The sequence below is a fragment of the Tachyglossus aculeatus genome, chromosome 2 (assembly GCF_015852505.1).
Source record: "Tachyglossus aculeatus isolate mTacAcu1 chromosome 2, mTacAcu1.pri, whole genome shotgun sequence".
Classification (NCBI taxonomy): domain Eukaryota; kingdom Metazoa; phylum Chordata; class Mammalia; order Monotremata; family Tachyglossidae; genus Tachyglossus; species Tachyglossus aculeatus.
The window spans coordinates 66,444,279-66,471,635 of NC_052067.1; the positions used below are offsets into that span (position 1 = coordinate 66,444,279).

The window sequence follows — 27,357 nt, forward strand, 5'->3', positions numbered from 1 at the left end:
GGTTACAAGGTGATCAGGTTGTCCCACGGGGGGGCGCTCACAGTTTTAATCCCCATTTTACAGATGAGGTAACTGAGGTCCAGAGAATAATAATAATAATAATAATGTTGGTATTTGTTAAGCGCTTACTATGTGCAAAGCACTGTTCTAAGCGCTGGGGAAGATTCAAGGTAATCAGGTTGTCCCACGAGGGGCTCACAGTCTTCATCCCCATTTTACAGATGAGGGAACTGAGGCCCATAGAAGTGAAGTGACTTGCCCAAAGTCACACAGCTGACAAGTGGCGGAGCCGGGATTTGAACTCACGGACTCTGACTCCAAAGCCCGGGCTCTTTCTACTGAGCCACGCTGCTTCCCTACTGTTCCCTAATGTTGATAGAACATTACCTTGCAATTAGGAAATATTCTTCCATCTGAGGGTATCTACCTTTAGAATATAATGTAGTAGGAATGGTAGGGCAGACAAGCACAGCGTGTGTGTGTGTTTATTTAAAATACTGTTTTGAGCACTGAGCTGGATGCAAAGCAGTCGGGTCAGACACAGTTCCTGTCTCCCATGGGACTAACAGTCTAAGTAGAAGGGAGAACAGATTTAAAATCCCCATTTTACAGTTGAGGAAACTGAAGCAGAGAGAAGTTAAGTGACTTGCCCAAGGTCACACAGCAGGTAAGTGGCAGAGCCAGGATTAGAACCCTTGTCTTTTGATTCCCCGGCCCATGCTCTTTCCACTAGGCTATGCTAGTTAAGATATGATCAGTCAATGCTATGTATTGAACACTTACCGTGTACAGAGCACTGAGTTAAGCACTTGGGAGAGTACATTATTACGGAGTTGGTAGACGCACTTTCTGACCACAAGGATTTTACAGTCTAGAGGAGTCCCATAATGTGAGGTTTTTTTTACCATGAGGTTCTTCAAATACATATGTGTCTGTTTATTGTTATGTTGTACTCTCCTAAGTGCTTAGGATTAGTACAATTGAATGAATTATACATTCAATTGTACTATAATTAGTACAATTGAGTGAATGAGAGAATGAATGAATCCCCCTTTATAAGCACTGTAAGGTCGCCTGGTGGGCTGGGTAGGTGTCTATCAACTCTGTTGTGTTGTGCTCTCCCAAGTGTTTCGTACTGTGCTGTACATGCAATAAACTGTTGATTAGAGGAGAATGGACTCTACATGTACTTCATTGGAAGAGCAGACTTAAGTCATGCTCAGCACTTTGATTTCTATCAAAAAATCTTTTACAGTTACACCTGAGCCACTTGGGGGCACCACAGCCCAGCAGTAATGCTTAGTCCCTGGAACAGGCATAGTTTTATTGTTTTCAGAAGTGCCTGTCTTTCATTACAACTAAAGATCTAACTTAGGACAGACTGAAGCAAAACATTTGCATTTTCTTTTGTAAACAAATTGATACTTTGACAACACATTTGTTTTGAGGCTCTCTAAGGATCAGTATGCGCAGAAATATAAATAGTATGCCCATTAAAAAGATGCTTACAGTGTTTCTTTATTTTTGACTAGGAACTAGAACAAGAGCTTGCAGAACAGAAGAACCTCCTTCGATCAGTTGCAAGCCGTGGAGAAGAAATCATAACCCAACATAATACAGCAATAGATGGCTCTTCCCTTAGGTGTGTTTGGAGATTTTATCATTTCCTGTTTCCCCTCCTTTCATTTTTCAACCACCCATTTTTTTTAATAGTGTTTGTTAAGCATTTACTTTGTGGCAGGCACTGTACTAAGCTCCCGTGGCTTCACCTACCATTGCTATGCAGATGATTTCCAATTCTACATCTCCTGCCCTGATCTCCCTCCTCCTTTACAGTCTCACGTTTCCTCCTGCCTTCAAAACATCTATACTTGGATGTCCCATCTACATCTCAAGCCTAACATGTCCAAAACAGAACTCCTTATCTTGCCTCTGACTTGGAACACCCTTCCTCTTCATATCATCAGACAGACAATCACTTTCCCCACCAAACACGTCTCCTCCAAGAGGCCTTCCCTGACTAAGCCCTCATTTCCTCTTCTCCCACTCCCTTCTGTCGCCTTTACACTTGAATTTGCACCCTTTATTCACCCCTCCCTCATCCCCGCAGCCCTTATGTCCTTATCTGTAGTGTATTTATATTAATATCTGTATTGCTCTCAGACTGCAAGCTCATTTTGCTCAGGGACTGTGTCTACAAACTCTGTTATATTGTATTCTTCCAAATGTTTAGTACAGTGCTCTGCACACAGTAAGCACTCAATAAATACAATTGATAGATTGATAAGTGCTGGGGTAGACACCAGCTAATCAGATTGGACACAGTCCAAGTACTAAATGGAGAGTACAATATTAGTCTTAATTCCCATTTTAAAGATGAAGTAACTGAAGCACTGAGAACTTAAGTTTTTAACTTAAGTCTTTTAGACTGTGAGCCCACTGTTGGGTAGGGACTGTCTCTATATGTTGCCAACTTGTACTTCCCAAGCGCTTAGTAAAGTGCTCTGCACACAGTAAGTGCTCAATAAATATGATTGATTGATTGATTAAGTGACTTGCTCAAGGTCACACACAAAAAGTGGCAGAGCCAAGATTAGAGCTCAGGACCTCTGATTCCCAGGTCCGCACTCTTTACACTTGACCGTGCTGCTTCCCATCCCTGTAAACATATGTGAACTTCTGATAATGATTTATTCATTCACTGATGCACATAGTGTATAAAACTGGAAACTTTGAGTGAATTGATAATCCCTCACATCTCGGTCCAAGCCAGCTTGACAAATAGAAAGAATCCAGAGGCACCATCTGTAACATCCTTCAAGATAGTTGCAGATTAAGAGAAGTATTTGTCCCTTAATAGTCCTATCCTTTGTTTATTGGAGAACTTTAGGTGGACATGTCCTCATTTATTCGAATAGAGGTTTGGGCAGGAGAGAACAAGGAGAGAAAGCAGTAATAAATACAGTTGAATGAATAAAGGGAAATGAAACAAAGACAAAGTTTTCACCTTCCTTAGATTGTGAGCCCCTTGTGGAACAGGGCCCCTGTCTGAACTGTTTACCATGTATTCACCCCAGTGCTGAGCACGGTACTCCAGCCTAGTAGTTTAGTAAGGGCTTGAAAAATATCGTAACTAAGAAAAAAGAGGTGGAGAGAAGTTAGAGAGAAGTGTACTGAGGGGATAAAAGGAGATAAGCCTGAATTTGCAGAGCCTCAAGTTATATATTTTTGTCCTTCATGTTTAAAAATCATGGTGACCATGTTTGAGGAAGTGACTGAAAAACTAAGGTATTAGTAACTGTGACTTAGACATCAAGACCCTCTGACTATCGACTCACTGTGGGCAGGGAATATGTCTGTTATATTGCACTTTCCCCAAGCACTTAGTACAGTGCTCTGCACACAGTAAGTGCTCAATAAATATGATTTACTGGCTGAAGACCTTCAAAATCTTTGTAGTCACAGCTGAGTTTTACAAGGTCTGCCTGTTCCTTTCAGGATTGTGCCTCTTCCCAATGAAGCACTGAAAGTTATAAGCCAGAACCACACAGGTCTATTCACAAAATACTTAAATAAGCTTCTCTTGCTGCCTCTTTCCTCTGACTTTCTTGCAAAGACTTTATTTTCTCTCTCTCATATCTGCCATTATGGGAAATTGTCCAGGGGAAGGATGTGAGTGATTATAAATTACATTCTCAGATATAAAAATATTTGTTCCTTTCAAATAACTGTGTGGTCAGAAACTGGCGTTCTGCAAAGTACTTTAGAGATCAGACAAGTAGAGTGGTTGATTTATTATACTGCTTTTTTAGAAAAAAAGATTTTTTTATTTGTAGAGAAAAGTATTATCCATCCACTACCCACAAAACTCCAGGCATACATCCAAAAAAAAATGAAGTAATTAAATCCAGTGGCCAAGAAATAAAATTCCCCATAAAAGAAAAGAAAAGAAATAAAGAGGTTTTCTGGCAATCCATCACTGTTGGCCTTTCAGTTTGAGAGCACAGTTAAAATTTAAATCCATTTTGTAAGAACATCTTCTTTCCGTTGGTGGAGTCTATTCCTCCAGCTGCAATCCAGTGAAATGAGAGGCGTGTATTTGGGTGATCTGGGGAGGAAAATTACTGGAGGTTTTCCTCCCAGAATTATTATTAACACTAATTGGAGGCCGGGTTGGGGGGAAGTATATACAAACATTCCTGAACAAACAAGTAATTTCCATGGACCATCTGGAAAATGAAAGCTGGAGATACACCCAAGCTCCATTCCATTTTAGGTCAGCTTTCCTACCCTGTTAATCCAGGATATGGTGAAGTGATTGATTGGCAGGCGAGGGGAGTTCAATATGTTTATTTTTTATTTTAGAAATATTGGCATCAGCTTGGTTTAGTGGAAAGAGCATGGGCCCAGGAGTCAGAGGCTTGGGATCCTGATTCCATTCTGCCTCTGGCCTGTTATATGGCCTTGGGCAAGTCACCTCACATTTCTTTGCCCCAGTTGCCTTCTCTGAAAAATAAATGTATTAGTAATTCCTTTTATCCACCTCACAGCTATGTTGTGAAGGTAAAATGAGACAATGATTGTTGTAGAAATGCTTTGGAAAAATAAAGTACTATCTGGCATGGTTCAGAAATAAAATGAAATATGCTGCAAGTACTGCAGTACAAAAGTGCAAATAAAAATAGAATAGTGTCTACAATGACAGCCCCATCAAAAAAATTAAAGAATCTTGTTAGAGACAAAAGCTAACTGTAGATTATATGCCCTGTGAAATCAGAAGTAACACTGTCTTGCTTAGACTGTAAATTGAGGCCTTCCTTGACTAAGCCCTCATTTTGTCTTCTCCCACTTTCTTCTGAATTACCCTTGCACTTGAATTTACTCCCTTTATTTGTCCCTCCCTCAGCCCCACAGTACTTATATACATATCTGGAATTTATTTTTATTAATGTCTGTCTCTCCCCTCTAGACTGTAAGCTGGTTGTGGGCAGGGAACATATCTACCAACTCTGTTATACTGTACTCTCCCAAGTGCTTAGTACAGTGCTCTGCACACAGTAAGCTCTCAAATACGATTGATCAGTAAACTCCTTGAGGGCAGAGCTTGCGCCTTCTACTTTGTAATAGGTTCTTCAAGTGTCTAGATGCAATGGTCAGCACAGACAATACTCAAGAAATATTGCTAATATTGATACTGGAATCAAGTGATTTTCTGTTAAAAATTTATGATGTTTGGACTGTGGCATTGGTATACACGCACCCAGTACTAGCTAGTTGTATATATATAATGGAAATGTGTAACTGGAGGGCTGAGTTGGTGAACTTTTATCCTGATAAAAAGGTTTTGGTAGTCCTGGTGCCATGAGATCAGAATTCTTTAGAAAAACCTGTTCAGGTCAAGATTTATCTTTTCAAACTATCCAGTTCCCACCTCAATGCCCACCCTTTCTTTCCTGACTGCGAGGCTTGCTTTTACCTCGTAATAGTGGTTGAAGTTGAGTGGGTGGCAGGGCCAGCAGGGAGAACATTGGAAGGTTAAGAGAGGGGGCCCTAGGAATTATTGCTCAGTTGTTAAAATAGCCTTGTGATCAAGTCCCATCTGCCTGTGCTAAGGGAACTACTTGAACCTGCACGATACATTCTCTGGGAAGCCTTGGAAAGGCTTGGATAATGAATTCTGGTCCAAAAGACCTTGGAAGATTTCCACTGAGTTATGTAGAAGCATTGTTTCCAGGCTACTGTTCACAACATATATCAGGAAAAGCAAATATTTACCTTGGGCCTTGAGACCAAGCCAGTAGAGAAATGAAATATTTTTCAATTAAATGCACTAAGGAACTAAATTTTACGTTTGACCCTGATTCAGCTTAATTAAGTTCTGGTCCTTCACCAGTACTTTATTTTTAAGTTGTTTAACCCTGTTTATTACTCTGTGCCATTATGAAATAAATGTTAATGGTTTGTGTTAGTCTCTTTTTAAATGATTGTAGTTTTAGAGTATAGATTAAAGACTAAAAATATTCAGGACCAAATTTTGATGTCAATTCTGGTTCGCCAACATTGAACATCGATTTCTCATACTCATCACTTTTGCTCTGCACACTGTAACCTTAGGTGATTTATTCTACTTCTAGTGAAAAGCCTGATGTGCTGTCTCAGGAGTTGGGTTTTGAAAGTGAGAAAACCTCCACTGAAGACCAAATGAGAATGAAGTGGGAAAGTTTGCATCAGGAATTCAGTACCAAGGAAAAACTCCTAAAGGATGCTTTAGAACAAGAACAAGAGCAACTGGTATCTATTTTTATTTTTTCAGTTCTTTGCATGTTATCTTGGTATTGAAGGTAGACAGATTGAATGAACCCCAAATCCTCTGGTTGGAAGAAACACAAGAGGTCATTTGGTCCAGTCCTCTGCATCCAACCTGTAAGTTAGTGATTAAGCCACTCTGATCAGGTGATTGTCTACGGGAACAACGTGACTTAGGAGAAGAGCACGTTTAAGAGCTGAAAACTGAATTTTAGTCCTCACTGCCACTGGTCTGATGTGGGACTGGGTAAATCACTTAAGCTCTTTGAGCCTCAGTTTCTTCATCTGCAAAATGGTGATAGTGCCTACCTCTGTTTTGCAAGGATATCGTGAAAACATCATGATATAGGTAATGTGAAAACATTTGGGTTATTAATATTTTAATCAGTAATAGTTATTAAAGCTTTCCAGAGATAGAAACTTTCCAGTCTCCATTTATATCTTCGTTTCAGTATTTTATCACCCGGATAATCAAATGTTATATCTTATATCTAACCCCAACCTCTTATTTTATGTCAGTTCTTCTTGTTTAGTCTACAGTGTAGTCCCCATAAGTAAACCTTCATATACTTGATGACAGTTAAGTTTCCATATCCTTTTATTTTAGGTCTTAAATTTTTATAATATTCCAATAAAGATATAAAATACATAATGCTTAAAGGAAGATTTTGAGGACGTTGCATAAATAAATACCTTCTTGAAAACTCTCAAAAGTGAAATAAAAAAACTAAATAATGACCTTGGGACCTATATCAAGACCAGCCCCTGTCCCACACAGGGATCAGAATCTAAGTGGTAGGAAATGCAGGTTCTTATCTCCATTTTATAAATGATGAAATAGGGGCACAGAGAGGGAAAGAAAATTAACCAAGGTCACATAGGCCAGTATCTGTGTTGTTATTAGAACCCAGGTCCCTTGACACCTAATCCCATGCTCTTTCCATAGGCCTCATTTTCTCAGATATGATGTACAGAATGGTGAAGTCAACTTGCAAATAAACGGAAGCTGTGTCGTGAAGATAAAATTTGATAAATGATGATATAAAACCCATTTTGATATAAGAAAAGAGCAAGTCAATTTCAAGGCTTTGCCACTATTAAACATATTCTATTTTACTTACACACCAGCAAAACTGTCCAAGGATCATCATCAAAACCATTCAGTATTTATATTAGTACAAAACACTGTACTTTGGGCATGTACAGCAAACTTGAATTAGGCTCCGTCTTTGTTTCTCTAGGAATTCGCAGTCTAAGGAGGAAGACGTAAAGTGGAATAAATAGTAGTTCAACAATGCGGAAGTTGAATTTCAGTCATTTTACAAAACTGGACTATGCACAGTTTGAGGTCCCTGCAGTGCAGAAAATTTGCCCCATTATTCTGAGGTTTATGAATACCAACACAGGTCCTATAATGTATATCTTGCATTCTTGAACAACTCTGTGTTGAGGAAAATGCACATCCTGTGTCTGATGCCATGAACACGTGCACTCGCATTTTTTCCAGCACCTTTGCACTGTATCCAAACAAATGCATGGTCTCAGAATGTCCCCAATTCTGCCATCACATTCTTTGCAAAACACATCATCAAAAACCGCAAGCTTGAAAAATCGACAGTATAGCCCTTCAGCAGGGATAGATTTATACAAACTGTGAGTCTTTAGTCTGATGTGGGCACACTGAGTAGTAAGGCAAGATTGTTTAAGGGCAATCATGAAACCTGAAATTATAGAACAGTGCTGGGAAGATGTTTTACAGAGTTCTACAAAATAAAGTGTTTCCCATTGGATGTGCCACATTATCCCTGCAAGGTTTTAATCCCGGCTTTGTGTGACCAATAGTGGTCAATCTATGGTATTTATTGAGTGCTTACTGTGTGCAGAGCACTGCCCTAAGCACAAACTTGGGATAGCACAATACAATAGAGTTGGTAGAATGATCACTTCCCACAAGGAGGTTACAGATTGGAGGGGAGACAGACATTAAAATAAATTATAGATGGGGAAATGGCAGAGTATAAGAATGTCAGTAAATTCTCTGGGGCTGGAGATAGGGTGACCTGCATCAGGGGTAAAGACCCAAGTGTGTGGGCAATACAGAACGGAGAGCAAATGGGTGAAGTGGGGATTTAATTAGGGAAGGCTTCTTGGAGGACATGTAATTTCTGTAGGGTTTACAAGATGGGGAGAATAGTGATCTGTCAGATATTGAACGGAGAGGGAATTCCAGGGCAGAAAGAGGATGTGGGCAAGGGATGAAATTGAGATGCAGTGAGTAGGTTGACGTGAGAGGAGCAAAGTGTGGAGGCTGATTGTAGTAGAAGATCCGTGAGGTAAGGCAGGAAGGGAAGAGCTGATTGAGTGCTGTAAAGCTTATAGTAAGGAATTTCTGTTTGATGTGGAGATGGATGGGCAACCACTGGAGGTTTTTAAGAATGAGGAGATGTGGACTGATTTATTTATTTAGATAAATGATCTGAGCAGCAGTGGGAGTGGGAGAATCAGGAGAGAGGGAGGATACTGATGCAGTAGTCAAGGCTTGAGATATAAATGCTTGGATCAGCGAAGTAGTAGTAATACTATTAAGCTCTTACTCTATGCAAAGCACTGCACTAAATTCTGCATTCTTAGAACTGGGCTAGTCCTTGGGTTTGAGCTGCACCTGGGGGTGGGAGGTGGGAGAGGGAGGGAGGGAGAGAGAGAGAGAGAGAGAGAGAGAGAGAGAGAGAGAGAGAGAGAGAGAGAGAGAGAGAGAGAGTTTTCTCAGAGGATTTGTCAGTTGAAGGCAAATACATGGCCTCTATCTTTGTCCAAATAATTGTCAGTTGCTAGTACTTTGCTTAGGATCATCATAATAAATGGTGTTTATTGATCACTTACTATATGCAGAGCACTGTATTAAGCACCTGGGGGAGTTGACAGGCACGTTCTCTGCCCACAACAAACTTACCGTCTAAAGGGAGAAAGACAGGATCATTTAAATGCCCTCTTGTGACTGGGGTTTGGGTTTCCTGAGCACAGTTACCAGGATAGTAGTGCCTATATGTGCAATTCAGAGACTTTCCATGCATCCCTGGGCCATAGGTGGATGAAAAATAGTTCCAACAATGTGGACAAAGGAATTGTTCAGGCAGAGTTAGTAGCTGTATTGTACATGAAGGTAGGGTCAAGTGATCTATAAGGGTGTTAACTTGCCTGGAGGAATTCAAATGTCTCCACTGAGCTGGGTTCACCTGATCATTAATCTTCCATCTGTCATTTGTAAATTCTAGACTGTGAGCCCACTGTTGGGTAGGGACTGTCTCTATATGTTGCCAACTTGTACTTCCCAAGTGCTTAGTACAGTGCTCTGCACACAGTAAGCGCTCAATAAATACAATTGATTGATTAAATTCACAATTTCAGCATCATATTCACTGGAACAAAAGACCTTCATATATTTGAAGCATAGCAAATTTTGACTTTTGTGATGGTTATCCTTGGTTACAATATTTCATTTGCTAAGCATACACCTATGTCACAATTTGTTCACCTTTTCAAGAAGTATGGAAATGATTACTTGAAGTTACTAGGAAGGATTTCCAAATGTGGTATTTCTAGTGCAGTAATAATACTGGCATGTAACCAGTCCTTGTTCTACAACAGCTGTACAGCAGACCCAATAGACTGCTCGTGGGCGTGCCACTCTACAAAGGAGAAGGACAGACCCAAGATAAGTCTTCGGTAGCATCTTTGCTGGATGGTTTGAACCAGGTGTTTGAAGAGGTCTCATCTCAGGTATTGTGGCATTGTTGGTGTGCTTCAAAATCTCATTTCAGTCTTGTCCTTTCTCTCCAGTATGCGCTCCTTGATTTTCCAGGCAGTCTCCTGCAAACACCCCTGAAGTGAACATTGAGTCTCTGGGCATCGTGATTTCATTTTGGATTTCTCTTCTTGCCTTCATCAACTATTACTGCATGGCACAGTGTATTGTTGTAATAATAACGATGATGATGATATTTAAATGCTTACTATGTGTCAAGCCCTGTTCTAAGCACTGGGGTAGATGCAAGCTAATCAGGTTGGACACAGTCCACGTTGTATATGGGGCTCACAGTCTTAATCCCCATTTTACCGATGAGGGAACTGAGGTAGAGAGAAGTTAAGTGACTTGCCCAAGGTCACACAGCAGACAAGTGCCGGAGTGAGGATTAGATCTCAGATCCTTCTGATTGCCAGGCCTGTACTCTATCCACTGTATTTGGCGTGTGGGACTGAACTGGACGTGGAACCTGTTCACAAATCGCTTATTAGCTAGTAGGGAGCTGGCCAGGAGATGGAAAGAGATACACAAAAAATCAGGCCTTTAAGATGTAAAAATTCACATCTAGTGAACACATGCAGACACCAATGAGAAAAGAAAGCAACCAGTGTATTACCTGATAGCTCATTACATGAATTGCTGAGAGGAAGCAGCGTGGCTTAGTGGAAAGAGCATGAGCCTAGGAGTCAGAAGATGTGGGTTCAAATCCCGGCTCTGCCACTTGTCTGCTGTGGGACCTTGGGCGAGCCACTTCTCTTTGCCTCAGTTACCTCATCTGTAAAATGAGGATTAAGGCATTGAGCCCCACATGGAACAACCTGATTACCTTGTCTCTACCCCAGAGCTTAGAACAGTGCTTGGCACCTAGTACACTCAGTGTGCAGTGCTTGGTACCCGCTGGCCTGGAATGCCCTCCCTCCACACATCCGCCAAACTAGCTCTCTTCCCCCCTTCAAAGCCCTACTGAGAGCTCACCTCCTCCAGGAGGCCTTCCCTGACTGAGCCCCCTCCTTCTTCTCCCCCTCCTCCCCCTCCCCATCCCCCTGCCTTACCTCCTTCCCCTCCCCACAGCACCTGTATATATGTTTATATGTTTGTATGTATTTATTACTCTATTTGTACATATTTAGACTATTTATTTTATTTTGTTAATATGTTTTGTTTTGTTGTCTGTCTCCCCCTTCTAGACTGTGAGCCCGCTGTTGGGTAGGGACCGTCTCTATATGTTTCCAACTTGTACATTCCAAGCGCTTAGTACAGTGCTCTGCACACAGTAAGCGCTCAATAAATATGATTGAATGAGTGAATGAATGAATGAATAGTAAGCGCTTAACAAACACCATAATTACTATAGAGAAGCAACGTAGCTCAATACAAAGAGCACGAGCTTGGGATCCAGAGGATGTGGGTTCTAATTTTGACTCTGCCACTTGTCTGCTGTGAGACCTTGGGCAAGCCATTTACTTCTCTGTGCCTCTGTTACCTCAGCTGTAAAATGGGCTTTAAGACTGTGAGCCCCACGTGGGACAACCTGATAACATTGTATCTACCCCAGTGCTTGGAACAGTGCTCAGTACATAGCAAGTGCTTAACAAATACCATAATAATTATTATTATTGCTATTATTAATTTCAAAATGTATAGGATGTTTTGTGCGACTTTACCCAGGTTTCTAAGAATTTCCGAGACATGTCAATCAATCAGTCAATCCTATATATTGAGCGCTTACTGTGTGACGAGCACTATACTAAGTCCTTGGGAGAGTCCAGTATAACAGGGTTAGTATTAGATATGTCTCCTGCCCACAACAAGCTTACAGTCTAGAAGGGGGACAGACAATAAATTCTGGATAAGTACATATCATACATGTGCTGGAAATGAAGCCTAGAATTATGTGAGATTTCCACTTCTTCTTGGGTCAATCATTCAGTAAATCAGTGGTATTTATTGAGTGCTTACTATGTGCAGAGAACTGTACTAAGCACTTGGGAGAATACAAATCACAGAGTTGGCAGACCTGCTCCTTGCCCACAACAAACTTACAGTCTAGAGGGCTTTTCCAGAGATGAGGCTTGTTGGGCCAGGAACAAGGCCCCCAGATTTCTCCAGGTGATGGGCTTGGTGGTAGTATCCCAGGAATAAATGGTGTTTATTGAGTTACGAGAGTAAATAGACATGATCCAACCATCAAGGGGCTTACAATTTAGCGTGATTTAATCTGCACAGCCAGCTTCCTCCTATCCTTGACTCCTTATGGTAGGGTTTGTTCATGATCTCAGAGGGGTGATGTAGGCCAAGGCAGATTCATAACGCAGTGTCAAGTGGAAAATGATCCTTTAAGTCCTCAAGTTGTTGTGCCTATTGGTAAAGATGCTCAGAGTGGTTTGGGTATGAATATCTGGCTTCTGCCTGAATATGCTGATTCCTGAATAACTGTCATTTGACAAACTTGTTTCTCCCTTTTGGCTTCAACACCCAGAATGGAGGGGCGGAGGGGCAAAATGTTCACTTGGAACAAAAACTATATGATGGTGTCTCAGCTACGTCTACTTGGTTAGATGATGTTGAAGAGCACCTGTTCGTTGCTACAGCCCTCTTACCAGAAGAAACGGAAACTTGCCTCAATAACCAGGAAGTAAGTTTGGTAACTCACATTGCTACTTTACTCTGTAATACTAATTTGTTTTAGTAAATTAATTTTATTTATGAGCAGACTTTATTACAGAAGAAAATGCAAAATAGTTATAAGCAGAAATTAAGAATTTACACACCTTTCAAAACCATTAATCTTTGCATCCCCATATCTGTTTTACGTAGAAGGTAGAAAAGAAAATGCGACTGTTCTTTACAAAAATATTGGAGAACAGTGTAGCTCTCCCATGTAATTAACATACAGATGAAGGTTAGGCATGATTGAAATTATAAGTTGTATTTTAGAACAATTGCAGAAAACCACGTGCTTAGTGTCTAAGCATAAGCATTTACTAAAGGAAGCTATCCTTGAGTGCAGTACACTATGATTCTATTAAAGTAGTAAAAAAATCAGAAAACTTGTAGAAATTATAACTGAGCATTATGAAGTAACTGATTTTTGAAGAATGTCCAGGCAATCCTCTGTAGTATTCTCTCACTGAGACAATGACCCTTATTTCCAGTTTACTGATTAACATATCTACATTTATAAGTGTGCTCTTTCTTTTCCCCTTTCAGACCCTCGCTAAAGATATTAAGGAGATGTCTGAAGAAATGGATAAGAACAAAAATTTGTTTTCCCAAGCATTTCCTGAGCAAGGTGAAAACCGAGATGTTATAGAAGATACTTTGGGTTGTCTTTTGGGGAGATTATCCTTGCTGGATTCTGTGGTAAACCAACGATGTCATCAGATGAAGGAAAGACTCCAGCAGATACTGAAGTTCCAGGTAGGAAAGTTGTCCTCATTGAATTATTGAAAAGTTTCTCTAGCCCTGGTTTGTAGTTGTAATAGAGTGGTTTTTATTAAGGTGTAGAGTTTTTGTTCAATAAGGAGGTTGACAGGAAAGCACTGGAGATTTTTGAGAAGGGGGGTGACATGCCCTGAAAGTTTATGTAGAAAGATAATCTCAGCAGCAGAGTGAAGTTTGGACTGAAGTGGGGAGAGGCAGGAGGTTGGGAGGTCAGAAAGGCTGATGCAGTAATCCAGTCGGGATAGGATGAGTGATTGTACTAACGTGGTAGCGGTTTGGATGGAGTGGGAAGGGTGGATCTTGGTGATGTTGTGAAGGTGAGACCAGCAGGATTTGGTGACGGATTGAATGTGTGGGGTAAATGAGAGAGTGGAGTCAAGGATGACACCAAGGTTGTGGGCTCATGAGACAGGAAAGATCGTTGTGCAGTCCACAGTGATGGGAAAGTTCGGGAGAGGATAGGGTTTCGGAGGGAAGATAAAGAGCTCAGTCTTGGACATGCTGAGTTTTAGCTGGCAGGAGGACATCCAAGTAGAGATGCCCTGAAAGCAGGAGGAGATGCGAGCCTGGAGGGAGGGAGAGAGAACAGGGGAGTAGGTACAGATTTGGGTGTTATCTGCATAGAGATGGTAGTTGAAGCCTTGGGAGCGAATGAGTTCTCCAAGGGATTGAGTGTAGATGGAGAATAGGAGGGGACCAAGAACTGAACCCTGAGGGACCCCTACAGTTAGGGGATGGGAGGGGGAGCCCACGAAGGAAATGGAGAATGAATGGCCAGAGACATAAGAGGAGAACCAGGAGAGGACAGAGTCAGTGAAGCCAAGGTTGGATAATTTATTGAGGAGAAGGGGATGGTCTACAGTGTCAAAGGCAGCTGAGAGGTCGAGGAGGATTAGAATGGAATAAGAGCCATTGGATTTGGCAAGAAGGAGGTCATTGGTGACCTTTGAGAGGGCAGTTTCAGTGGCGTTAAGGGGGCGGAAACTAGACTGGAGGGGGTCTAGGAGACAGTTGGAGGAGAGGAATTTAAGGCAGCGACTAGATGACTCTCTCAAGGAGCTTGGAGGGGAAGGGGAAGGGTGATGGGGTGATAACTGGAAGTGGCTGTGTGGTCAAGGGAGGGGTTTTTTTAGGAGGGGGTAGACGTAGGCATGTTTGAAGGCTGGGAGGAAGAAGCTATTGGAGAGTGAGCGGTTGAAGATGGCCCATGACTGGGCCACTCTTCTGTGTTCAGGTTGGATAGTGGAAAGAGCAAGGGCTTTGGAGTCAGAGGTCAGGGGTTCAAATCCTGGCTCCACCAGTTGTCAGCTGTGTGACTTTGGGCAACTTCTCTGGGCCTGTTACCTCATCTGTAAAATGGGGATTAAGACTGTGAGCCCCCCGTGGGACAACTTGATCACCTTGTAACCTCCCCAGCGCTTAGAACAGTGTTTTGCGCATAGTAAGCACTTAATAAATGCCATCCAAAAAAAAATTGGACCAGGACTGCAACCCCAGTCTCTCTTGCACCCCATCCCAAAAACCTAAGCAGTCTCAAATGGGATCATATACCTAAATGGTAGGCAGAAAATAACACTTTGATTTAAAATGCTTCCCCTGCAGGTCAGAAGCATTTTTGATTTGGCTTCCAGTCATGCTGAGACTGTGGTAGGGAGGAAGCATTTGAAATTGACACTTTAGTCTGTTTCTCCTCTGATGTCTGTTATTACTGATTGCAGTGGGGCCAGCTCCTTCACACACTGCATCCTGCTGCAGCGTAGTCGATGTGGTAGTCTACACGGTTAACAGCCCTGGGCTTGTAGGTGCTTTCTATATGTCATTCATTCATTCAATCATATTTATTGAGTGCTTACAGTGTGCAAAGCATACACCGCCCACCCCTACAAGATTAAGGGGCCCCCATTATACGTAGTTTGATCCACCATGCCCAAGTCCCTTGAATGTATAAGAAATGGAGGATAAGGCTTTCCTCTTATGGAATAGGAAATAAACCTGAAGTTCATACTGAAAAATATGCAGAACCATGTTAATTGTATTTTGTCAGTCGGTCCCGAATACTGAAACTATGCTCATTACATCCTATTTCCTCTTGTCCTCAGGACATCTTCACATTAATATCCATTTGGCCTTATATACAGTGCTCTGCACACAGTCAGCGCTCAATAAATCCGATTGAATGAATACACATAAATATCACTATTCTACCATCTGAAACCTGCAACTATGGATTTATCCTTAACTCCTCCCACTTTCATCCCACATATTCCATACGTAGCCAGATTCTGTCAGTATTTCCTCCACAACATTTCCTAGATCTGCCCCTTTCTCTCCATCCAAATAGTTACCACATTGATCAGGCTGTTATATTCCAACTATACAACCGATATCAAACTCCTTATTGGACTCCTTGCCTTGTTTCAATCCATACTTCGATTCATACTTCACCTTGCTACCAAATAATCTTTTAAAACATCATCCTGCACACATCTCATCATTCCCCCAAAACTTCCAGTGCTTACCTCTCCACATTAAACCGAAACTCCAAACCATCGGCTCTAAGGCACTCGATCTCTCCCTCCACTTATCGATTCTTTTCTTCCACTAAATCCCAGCTTGCACTTTTCATTTCTCTCAAACAAGACCTATTTATCAGTCAGTCAGTCAATTGTATTTATTAAGAGCTTGCTGTGTGCACAGCGCTGTACTAAGTGCTTGGGAGAGCACAGTACAACAGAGTTGGTAGACACATTCCCTGCCTACAAGCATCTTACAGTCTATTTATGTTCTTCATTTTTGTCTCTACTGCCTCCAGTCCTGGCTGAAACCTACAGCTCTCTCCCACTTCAAATCTGCCAAACCACATGTCCATCCATCTTTGAAGCCCTTCTGAAACTCCCATCTCCTCTTCCTAGTATTTCTGAGTTGTCTAGCCCAGGAACCCTGATCCTGAGAAGATTCATTCATTCAGTCATATTTATTGAGTGCTTACTGTGTGCAGAGCACTGTACTAAGCGCTTGGGAAGTACAAGTTGATAATGGCATTTATTAAGCGCTTACTATGTGCAAAGCACTGTTCTAAGCGCTGGGGGAGATACAAGGCGATCAGGTTGTCCCACGGAAGGCTTACGGGGGGCTCACAGTCTTAATCTCCATTTTACAGATGAGGTAACTGAGGCACAGAGAAGTTAAGTGACTTGCCCGAAGTCACACAGTTGACTATTGGCGGAGCCGAAATTTGAACCCCTGACCTCTGACTCCAAAGCCCGTGCTCTTTCCACTGAGTCACGCTGCTACTCCCCAGTTGTAAGCTCCTTGAGGGCAAGGATAATGTCTACCTACTCTATTATACTCTTCCAAGCGCTTAGGTCAGAGGATCTGGGCCTTCTACTGGAAGAGATAATTTCTGCTCCATCTGTCGGCAAGACTCCTTTCCTCTTAATGTCTTTCCGTTTACCTTATAGCCTGGCCCTGAACTGGAACAGTAAGTGTCTCTTCAGATAACAGATTTCCAGCCGGTGCAAGGCCCATCTTCCTATAATCTACTCTGTCCTGAGATCTTTGTAGCTGCCATTCATGGTTGCTACAACCCTCTGGAAATATTCAAAATGCACATTCATTGCTGGTGGTCTGAAAAAGACATGCTTCATTTCTTGTTTGCACATTCTTAACACATTTGCCTTGAAGTTAAAATGTCTTGCATATCTAACTCTGTACAGGCACTTTTATATATCCAAAAACTGTAAGTACCAGACCTTATTCTAGAAATTGAACCCTATTTGACTATTAACTAGTCTTTTAGACTGTGAGCCCACTCTTTTAGACTGTGAGCCCACTCTTTTAGACTGTGAGCCCACTGTTGGGTAGGGACTGTCTCTATATGTTGCCAACTTGTACTTCCCAAGCGCTTAGTAAAGTGCTCTGCACACAGTAAGCGCTCAATAAATACGATTGATGATTAACTATTTACTATTTACTAGGGAAGCAGTGTTGCTCAATGGAAAGAGCACAGGTTTGGGAGTTCGAGGTCATGGGTTCAAATCCTGGCTCCTCCAGTTGTCAGCTGTGTGACTTTGGGCAAGTCACTTAGCTTCTCTGTGCCTCAGTTACCTCATCTGTAAAATGGGGCTGAAGACTGTGAGCTCTACATGGGACAATCTGATCACCTTGTATATTCCTCAGTGCTTAGAACAGTGCTTTGCATATATTAAGTACTTAACAAATGTCATCATTATTAGAGAAGCAGCATGGCTCAGTGGAAAGAGCCCGGGCTTGGAAGTCAGAGGTCACGGGTTCTAATCCCAGCTCCGTCACATGTCTGCTGTGTGACCTTGGGCAAGTCACATAACTTCTCTAAGCCTCAGTTACCTCATCTGTAAAATGGGGATTAAGACTGTGAGCCCCACGTGGGACAACCTGATCACCTTGTATCCCCCCCAGCGCTTAGAACGGTGCTTGGCACATATTAAGGTCTTAACAAATGCCATCATTATTTTTATTATTATTATTAAGAATGAGCAGTTTAGTTACCCAGGCATTATGTTTCTCTAGTTAATTTTCGTTTCACTGTTTTGTCTTCTCTTTCAGAATGATCTGAAGGTACTCTTTACCTCCCTGGCAGATAATAAATACATCATTCTACAAAAACTGGCAGATGTGATTGAACAACCTGCAGCAGAACAAATAGAGGTACTTAGAGAAATCTATTCCTGAAAAAGAAGACAAAACAAATGCAACAGAGTAGATCTGATTGACCACTTACCCATCAAGTGGTCCCTGAAGATAAGTGAGTGGTCTGTAGGAGGATATGTACTTGGCTTACTGGATAATAGGTAGATACAGCATGTGCATTTCCAAGAACACACTTTTGTGAACCAGCAAACTATGTGGCAAGAACAAGAAGTTTGTTTCTATCTCATCCTGAATGATTAGGCTTTCTTGGAACCAGTAGAACTAAATATATTTGAGCTGTCATGAGCAATGCATTCCTCCTTTTTTTTTCCTCAGAACCCAAAATAATTGTATTTTTTTCAGGTACTGACATGTTCTTTGCAAGATATTCAATCTTTCCTTATTTTTAGCTATGTTGCTCTTTGCCTCATGTTTTTTGAATAGAATACTAACAATTAGGTAATTCAATTGATGTGACCATATGAGATTCGAAGAGAAAACAAGCAAATGAGAAAATTCTGTCAAATTCAGAACATTTATGCGTAATTATCTAACATTCAAACATTTTTGTTTTAATGTTGAAAATATAATTGCAATAGTGTTTATTCTAGAATAATTTGGATGTGGTTTTATATTTTATTTTTTATTGAAATGACTCCTTTAATCATAGGCATAAGAAACAGATTCTTATGTTTTGGTAAGGGAGAGGAAAAGAGGGAAGAAAAATCACTTTATTGAACAACTTTCCATTGATTTTAACTAAATATCACAAATCTCATATAGGCAATACAACAGGCTGAAGATGGTCTGAAGGAGTTAGATGCAGTGATTGTTGAATTAAAGAGACGTGGTGATAAGCTTCAGGTTGATCAACCATCCACGCAAGAACTCTCCAAACTCCAGGTATATGTCAACCAAAGAACTGGCTATTAAATTCTATTTATCTCATTCCCAAGTAACTCGTGGTTGTATATTAGATGTTAAGGGAAGCATTTCAACTTGGGTGGGCCTCTAGATATTAATCTTGCAATGGTCTGAAAAATTCTGTACCCTATTCATCAACAGTTAGGTAGTCAATGAGTTTTGCTCCCTTCCCAAAGCAGTAGCGAAGCATTACACATTTGCAAAACAGATAGATATTTGATATATGATGCTCATTTAAATAGCCCTTGAAAATGTAGCTTATTTAGTACCTGTCATCACTTCGAGCTCAATGTCATCACATTTTCTCAAACTTTTCTTCAACTGGCTCATCATTAGGATTTATTTTTCTATTTTTACTGGACTGTGTGTTAGGCACTGTCATGTTCTAAAATAAATTGTACATTGGTTCTCTGAAGTGTGCAATCAGCACTATTTTCCTTTCGCTTTCCCCCACCTTCCACACAAAACAACCAGATAAAAGCACACTAGTTTTATAGGGTATTTTTTTACATTACTATCAGAAATGTAAGCCCCATCTTGACCCTTGTTGAAAAGATGTTAGTAGTGAAATAGGTCCAATTAATGGTGATGAGTCATAGGAAATCAGAGAGGAGTTTATTTCTGTCCACCGTCCACTATTGTTTTCCAATGTCCCCTCAAATGCTTTTGAGATTATTCCCAAGGTGCTCGGCCTTCAAGGATTAGGGGTTAGTGATACAGTCTTGACATGAAATTTGACTGAACATCAAACACTGCTCTTACCCAAAAACCATGGCAAATCTCAAGGAGCACACGAGGATAAGATTAGATTAAAATTGGATTTTTATTCCAACCCAGCCCTAAAAAGAGAAGTGGGGGGAAGAAAATGATGCAGAAAGCACAGGACATTAAGCTGGAACCCCGCTGGAGAGAGGTAGATTTTTCAGTAATACTGGGTGGGACTACCTCATTTAAGAGAGATACCATAATTTGAATTAAGGAGCTCTGAAGAAGGGCAGTGAAGCAAGGACATTCCAGGGCATGCATTTGAGGGGAGAAAAGCAAACTTCCATTTGAAGAGAAACAAAGTTTTTTGTCTCAGTCTCAAAGAACCTTTGTAGAACAAGAAAGGGAAAAGATGAGTACAGTAAAAGTGAAGAATTCTATAAACCTATCTGTCCTGTTCATTTTATTACACAATGTATGAAAAATTCATGGGAACCAATAGAACAAGGCTTTTTGCTTTAAATATCTAGATGATTTTATAATTCACTACTACAAATTGAATGCAGTGATTCATTTTGGAAGTCCCCATCTAAACTGTTAAACTCATTGCAGGCAGGGAATGTGACTACCAACTCTGTGCTCTGCATATGATAAGCTCTCCACAAATACCACTGATTGACTGTGACTGTGAGCCCGCTGTTGGGTAGGGACTGTATCTATGTGTTGCTGACTTGTACTTCCCAAGCGCTTAGTACAGTGCTCTGCACACAGTAAGCGCTCAATAAATATGATTGATGGATTTGAATTTTATTTCATCTTGTGAGCAGAATAGAATGTTTCCCTCTGAATCCCATAGGTAACTATAACTATTCATAATGATAATAATTATTATAATGGTGTTAAGCATTTACAGCTAAACACTGTACTAAACACTGGCATCTCTACAAGATAATCAGATCACATACTGCGCCTGTCTCACACGCATGGGGCTCGTCTCTAAATAGGGGAAAGAACAGGTATCGAATTCCCATTTCATAGATAGGGAAACTGAGGCACAGAGAAGTTGAGTGGTTTGCCCAAGGTCGCATAGCAGAAAGGTGCCAGAGTGAAATTAAAATCCAGGTAATCTGACTCCCAAACCTATTCTCTGTCCACTAGGCCTCACCACTTCTCTACTGCAAGTAACGTCAATCAATCAATTGTATTTATTGAGCACTTACTGTATGTAGAGTACTCTGCTAAGCACTTGGGAGAGTACAATATAATAGAGTTGGTAGACATGTCATATGATCAAGAAGCAGTAATGCCTAGTGGATAGAGCACAGGCCTGAGAGAAGGACCTGGGTTCTAATCCCTGCTCCACCATTTGTATGCTGTGTGACCCTGGCAAGTCATTTAACTTTGTGTCCCATTTACCTTGTCTGAAATATGGGGACTAAGACAGAGCCCCTGTGGGATATGGACTGTTTCCAACCTGCCTAGTTTGTATCTGCCCCAGCTCTTCGTAAAGTGCTTGGCACATAGTAACTGCATAACAAATACCATAAGAAAAAATAAGGCTCTAAATAATTTAGATAGATCAGAAAAACACAAAATCTGCTATTACCTTTTAGTTTGAGAAGCAGCATGGACCTGGGATTCAGAAGATCATGGGTTCTAATTATGACTAAGCTATTTGTCTGCTGTGTGACCTTGGGCAAGTCGCTTCACTTCTCTGTGCCTCAGTTCCCCCATCTATAAAATAGGGATTGAGACTCTGAACCCCAAGTGGGACAAGGACTTTGTCCAACCTGATTTGCTTGTGCATATCTCAGTGCTTAGTACAGTGCCTGGCACATAGTGCACTTTTAGACTGTGAGCCCACTGTTGGGTAGGGACTGTCTCTATGTGATGCCAATTTGTACTTCCCAAGCGCTTAGTACAGTGCTCTGCACATAGTAAGCGCTCAATAAATACGATTGATTGATTGATTGATTGATAGTAAGTGCTTAACAAATACCAACAAATATTCTTATTACTGAGTTTTCATAGAAAGTTTTCCTGGGGATAGGAATCTACTTAGCTGAACATACAGAGAGGCAGAAGGGGGATGTGAGTGTCTATCAAGATTTGTCATGAACTGGCATTAATGCTGGCACTGATATGTTGGTTTCAGACTGATCAGCTTTTTTATATTCACATGGAGTCTGATGACGAGCTCCTTAGAGCCAAAAATATGTATTTACATTTTAATTATGAGAAGCATCCCATAAAACTTAATTTAGGTAATTAAAATTGTATTTTAACATACAAAGAAAAGCAGAATTTAACTTGCTCTTTTCTAAGCATAGTCAGTGAGAAGACAGTAACATACCGTTTAATCTACCCTTCCAAAATTTCACCTCCCACTCTCGAGTGATATCATTCAGTTCTTTAAACTTAGGACCCTTGAAATAAATATTATAGCTATAACTAACCATTAAAGTTATACTTTTCCATATTGGGCTCTGTTTTCTCCACCAACCTGAGAATAAATTATTAATACGTTTGTTTTCAGATAAATCCTATTAATGTTATTTATCTCACAGACCGTCATCTGAGTTAATGTTCTCTCCTCAAGATTTAGTTGACTCCCTTTTCCATTGTCTTAAAATATCTTTCTGCTGCTGTAAACTCTTTTTTAGTCATCGTTGCCTCCTTTTAGATACTATCCAGAAATGTCTCAAAGGGCCAGGCAAACCATATTCAACTGAATTGCTTTTCTAATATGACTCCCTAAAACATATATGTATTAGCATTTCATCAGTTTAACTCTGCCAGTTTCCCAAAGAGTTGGATTTTTAAATATTGTCAAGGGTTGAATTGTTAAATTCCCGGTCTTGGCAGTTTTATAGCTCTGCTTCTGTATAGTATGGTCTGTTAGGTTTGGGATGTATGCAGTCAACATATATAAACACCTTTACTGTTTGGAAGATTGCAATCAATAGGTTTTCATGAAGATGTACCTTGTGCTCCTCTAAATGGTAAGGTCATTATGCACAGGGAATGTGTGTACCAACCCTGTTACATTGTACTCTCCCAAGTGCTTAGTACAGTGCTCTGCACATGGTAAGTGCTCAAAAAAAATGATTGATGGACTGTATACCATATGGAACATTCACTATTTATGCTTCTGTCCCTTCAGGACACGTACGATGAATTGATAATGACCATTGGCTCAAGACGTAGTGGACTGAACCAAAATCTGGCACGTAAAAAGCAGTACGAACGGCTGCTCCAGGATCTTGCTGACTTATCGGAAACTGGTCAAGAAAAGATGTCAGGAAGTCAAAAAATGATCGTTTCTTCCAAAGAAGAAGTTCAACAAGCACTTGACAAGCACAAGGTTAAAAAAAAAATTGTGTACACATTGGAGAAAAAAATGTCTGATTTGAATATTATTTGTTCTGTAAAAGACAGTATCCTAAGTATATCAAGGACAGCTACTTATAATAATAATAATAATAATGCTGGTATTTGTTAAGTGCTTACTATGTGCCAAGCACTGTTCTGAGCACTGGGGAGGTTACAAGGTGATCAGATTGTCCCATGTGGAGCTCACAGTCTTCATCCCCATTTTACATGTGAGGTAACTGAGGCACAGAGAAGTTAAGCGACTTGCCCAAAGTCACACAGTTGACAAGTGGTGGAGCCAGGATTTGAACCCATGACCTCTGACTCCAAAGCCTGTGCTCTTTCCACTGAGCCACGCTGCTTCTCTGCTACTTGCTTTGCTACTTCCAGCTCTTAATTAGAAATACCAATTACAGAGAAGCAGTAAGATCTAGTGGATAGAGTGCGGGCCTGGGATTCAGAAGGATGTGGGTTCTAGCCCCTGGCTCTGCCACTTGTCTGTGTGACCTTGGGCAAGTCATTGTACTTCTTTGTTCCTCAGTTACTTCATTTGCAAAATGGAAATTAAGACTATGAGCCCCATGTAAGACATGGACTGTGTCCAACCTGATTAGCTTGTGTCTACCCCAGTGCTTAGTACAGTGCCCCAGTGCTTAGTACAGTGCCTGGCACACATTAAGCACTTAACAAATACCATAAAAAAAGATTCTGCATCCCTGACTCTACTTATTCACTTGTCGCATCTCTTGCCCCATCTAGGGCATGTTTGGCAGAGTCAAGAGAGTTTGAGTAGCTTTGTGGTAACAGAACTAGCCCTATCATCAATTCCTCTGTGCAGGTTTTCAGCCTTGAAGTCTCCAGACCAGTGTTCTTCAGTGAGATTCCATCATCTTGATCACTGGTGAAGTCTTAATTAACCTATTTAATTTAGTGGACTTTTATAATAATAATGGTAGTCATTAAGCACTTACTATGTGCCAAGCACTGTTCTAAATGCTGGGGTAGTTACAAAATAATCAGGTTGGACATAGTCCCTGACTTACTTGGGCCTCACAGTCCCACCCAGATTCATGGATATCGTTTAGTCTCTCCAGTAGTCTTTGTCTTGCCCAAAACCAATAAGATAATTCTGGTTGAGCAGCAGTGTGGCTTAGTGGAAAGAGCCCAAGCTTGGGAGTCAGAGGAAGTGGGTTCTAATCCCAGCTCTGCCACTTTTCTGCTGTGTGACCTTGGGCAAGCCACTTAACCTCTTTGTGCCTCAGTTACCTCATCTGTAAATTGGGGATTAAGACTGGGAGCCGCAAATGGGACATGATTACGTTGTATCTACCACAGTGCTTAGAACAGTGCTTGGCACATAATAAGTGTTTAACAAATACCATAATTATTATTAGTTTTGCATAGCAATATTTTATGGCATTTGTTAAGTTCTCACCATGTACCAGGCACTGTACTAAGCACTGGGGTAGATACAAGCTAGTCAAATTGGAAACAGTCCGTGTCCCACATGGGGCTCATAGTCTTAATCCCCCTTTTACAGATGAGTAACTGAGGCACAGACAAGTTAAATGACTTGCCCAAGGTCACACAGATAAGGTGCAGATCTGGGGTTAGAACCTAGGTCTTTCTGACTCCCAAGCCTGTGCTCTATCGACTAGGTCATGGTGCTTCTCAGTGAAGCACCTTGGCTTCACTAACACTGTCCTCTCCTGGTTGTCCTCCTATCTCTGGCCGCTCTTTTACAGGCTCTTCCCCTAATTCCCACCACCTGATTGCGGGATTCCCTCAAGGTTCAGTTCTGGATCCCCTTCCATTCTCCATCTGTACCCACTCCCTTGGAAAACTCATTCTCTCCCATGGCTTCAACTACCATCTCTATGCAGACAGTTCCCAAATTTACATCTCCAGCCCTGCTCTCTCTCCTGCTCTGCCAACTCATATTTCTTCCTGCCTTCAGGACATCTCACCTGTGGGGTCCCACCAACACCTGAGGCATAACATATCCCAAAGAGAACATCCCATCTTCCCACGCAAACCCTGTCCTCCCTATGACTCTTTCATCACTGTTGGAAGCACTGCCATCCTCCCTGTCTCACAAGTCCAAAATCTTGGCATTAATCTTGACTCTAATTCTACCCACATACTTAGTCTTTCACCAGGTCCTGTTGGTTCCACCTTCACAACATTGATAAAATCTGCCTTTTCCTCTGAAACTGCTACTATGTTGATCTAAGCCCTTATCCTATTTTGCTTTGATTATCGCACCAGCCTCCTTTTTGGCCTAACTGCCTTCGATCTTTCCCCACTCCAGTCCATACTTCACTCTGCTGACTGGATCATTTTTTCTAAAAAAAATTCAGCCCATATTTCCCTACTCCTTAAGTAGCTCAGTTCTTGCCCATCCACATCCCCATCAAACAAAAACTCCTTACCATTGGCTTTAAAACACTCAATTTCCTTACCCCCTCCTATCTTACCTCCCTGTTTTCCTACTATAACCCAGTATGCTCACTTCATTCATCTAATATCAACCTACTCACTGTACCTCAAGCTCATTTTTCGTATACCTGTACCTGAATATTAGCCTGATGATGATGGTATTTAAACACTTACTATGTGTCAAGCACTGTTCTGAGTGCTGGGGTAGATACAAATTCATCAGTTTGGACATAGTCCCTGTCCCACATGGGTCTCACAGTCTTAATCCCCATTTTACAGTTGAGGTAACTGAATCCCAGAGAAGTTATGTGACTTACCCAAGATCATACAGCAGACAAGTTGTAGTGCTGGGATTAGAATCCAGGTCCTTCTGACTCCCAGCTCCATGCTCTGTACACTAGGCAATGCTGATTCAGGTTGATGAAGACAGAGGTTATGAATCAGCCTGGACCCAGCAAACAAAAGTGATGCAGAGGTGAATGTTTTCAGTGAATTCTGCACTGAGGCAGCACATTATTAAGAGAATAGGATAAACAGAGAAGCAGACAAGAAAGACCAACAACTGTTTTGGGAGGATGAATACAGCTGTGGTCTCAAAATGACATTAAATCAAATATATCAAGCTACAGAGCAGTCGCAGTGGGTGAACCTTGTTTTTGGCCGTGAAGTTTGGACTACCTCTGATACCACCATACCTGATTTCTAGAGCAACTCCAGCATAGGTTCAGGTCAGATAATAAGACAGGGTCACGGTTAGCTTCAGGACTACATCAGCTTCAAAGTAATGCTTGTTACACGAGACTTTCACTAGACAGAACATGTATGGAAAATATGATCAAAGGCTGCTCACAGATACTGAATGGAGAGATTAAATGGGAAGACCATAGAGAAGAAAAACTAAAGAATTCTTTAAAGACAACTTTCCCATCATTATTGAGAGATATTTGTAGGGGGAGATCTACATTTAGTAAGTATTTTACCTGTGGTTGCCACAGAAACCACCCCAAAACTCACATTTCTTTAGACAAACAACTTTCCATGGAAAATGTTATTACTCTGCTAAAATTCAACATTATAAAATATTAACCAACCTTTCTTTCAATACACCCTCTGAAGGAGAGAATGAAGGAAGAAAAGTGATTTTTCTCTTTTATGAAAATATTTCAGGAGTATTTTCAGGGCCTTGAATCTCACATGATCTTGACTGAGACACTATACAGAAAGATCATCAGTTTTGCACTACCAAAGGAAACCCGGTTTCATTCAGAACTGATGGATCAGGCATCTGTGGTGTTGAAACGAGCTCACAAGAGGGGAGTGGAACTAGAGTATATTCTCGAGGTGAGAATCTTGAACTACTTAATTTTCATTATTGAATTAAGCCTGTCCATCAGGACACTGTAGGGGGTATCCTAGATTCAGTGTTCGCCTGGGTTTGGGGTACCTTCATTTTTCTCTTGAAAAGGTATATAATGTCTGCAAATTATCTCCGGTTAGACTTGCCCTATGGAGAAATCACGTTTTCAATTTAGACCAGCATCGAATTGGACTTTTTAGAAGTTTGGGATTATGGGCTTCTTTGTTAATAGGAGGTTTACACTCTGGATTCTGTCATAAAATTTGATAGCTGATTTGCGTAAGAAATTGAAGGTTGTTTCTTTTACCTTGCAGTATTCACAAGTGTGTGTCTGATACTC

At 41.0% G+C, this 27,357-nt stretch overlaps 1 protein-coding gene across 5 annotated transcripts in view; it reads left to right on the forward strand.

Moving 5' to 3' along the window:
• SYNE1 (spectrin repeat containing nuclear envelope protein 1) overlaps nt 1-27,357 on the forward strand; it is a 503,300-nt gene that overhangs the window by 366,293 nt on the left and 109,650 nt on the right. For all 5 annotated transcript variants that reach the window (XM_038770126.1, XM_038770112.1, XM_038770118.1 and 2 more), the window contains 9 exons: nt 1,533-1,642; nt 6,135-6,291; nt 9,952-10,083; nt 12,588-12,743; nt 13,319-13,528; nt 18,137-18,238; nt 19,004-19,123; nt 23,013-23,213; nt 26,828-27,001. In XM_038770126.1, coding sequence (XP_038626054.1) covers nt 1,533-1,642; nt 6,135-6,291; nt 9,952-10,083; nt 12,588-12,743; nt 13,319-13,528; nt 18,137-18,238; nt 19,004-19,123; nt 23,013-23,213; nt 26,828-27,001 — 1,362 coding nt within the window. The remainder of the gene's footprint in view (nt 1-1,532; nt 1,643-6,134; nt 6,292-9,951; nt 10,084-12,587; nt 12,744-13,318; nt 13,529-18,136; nt 18,239-19,003; nt 19,124-23,012; nt 23,214-26,827; nt 27,002-27,357) is intronic.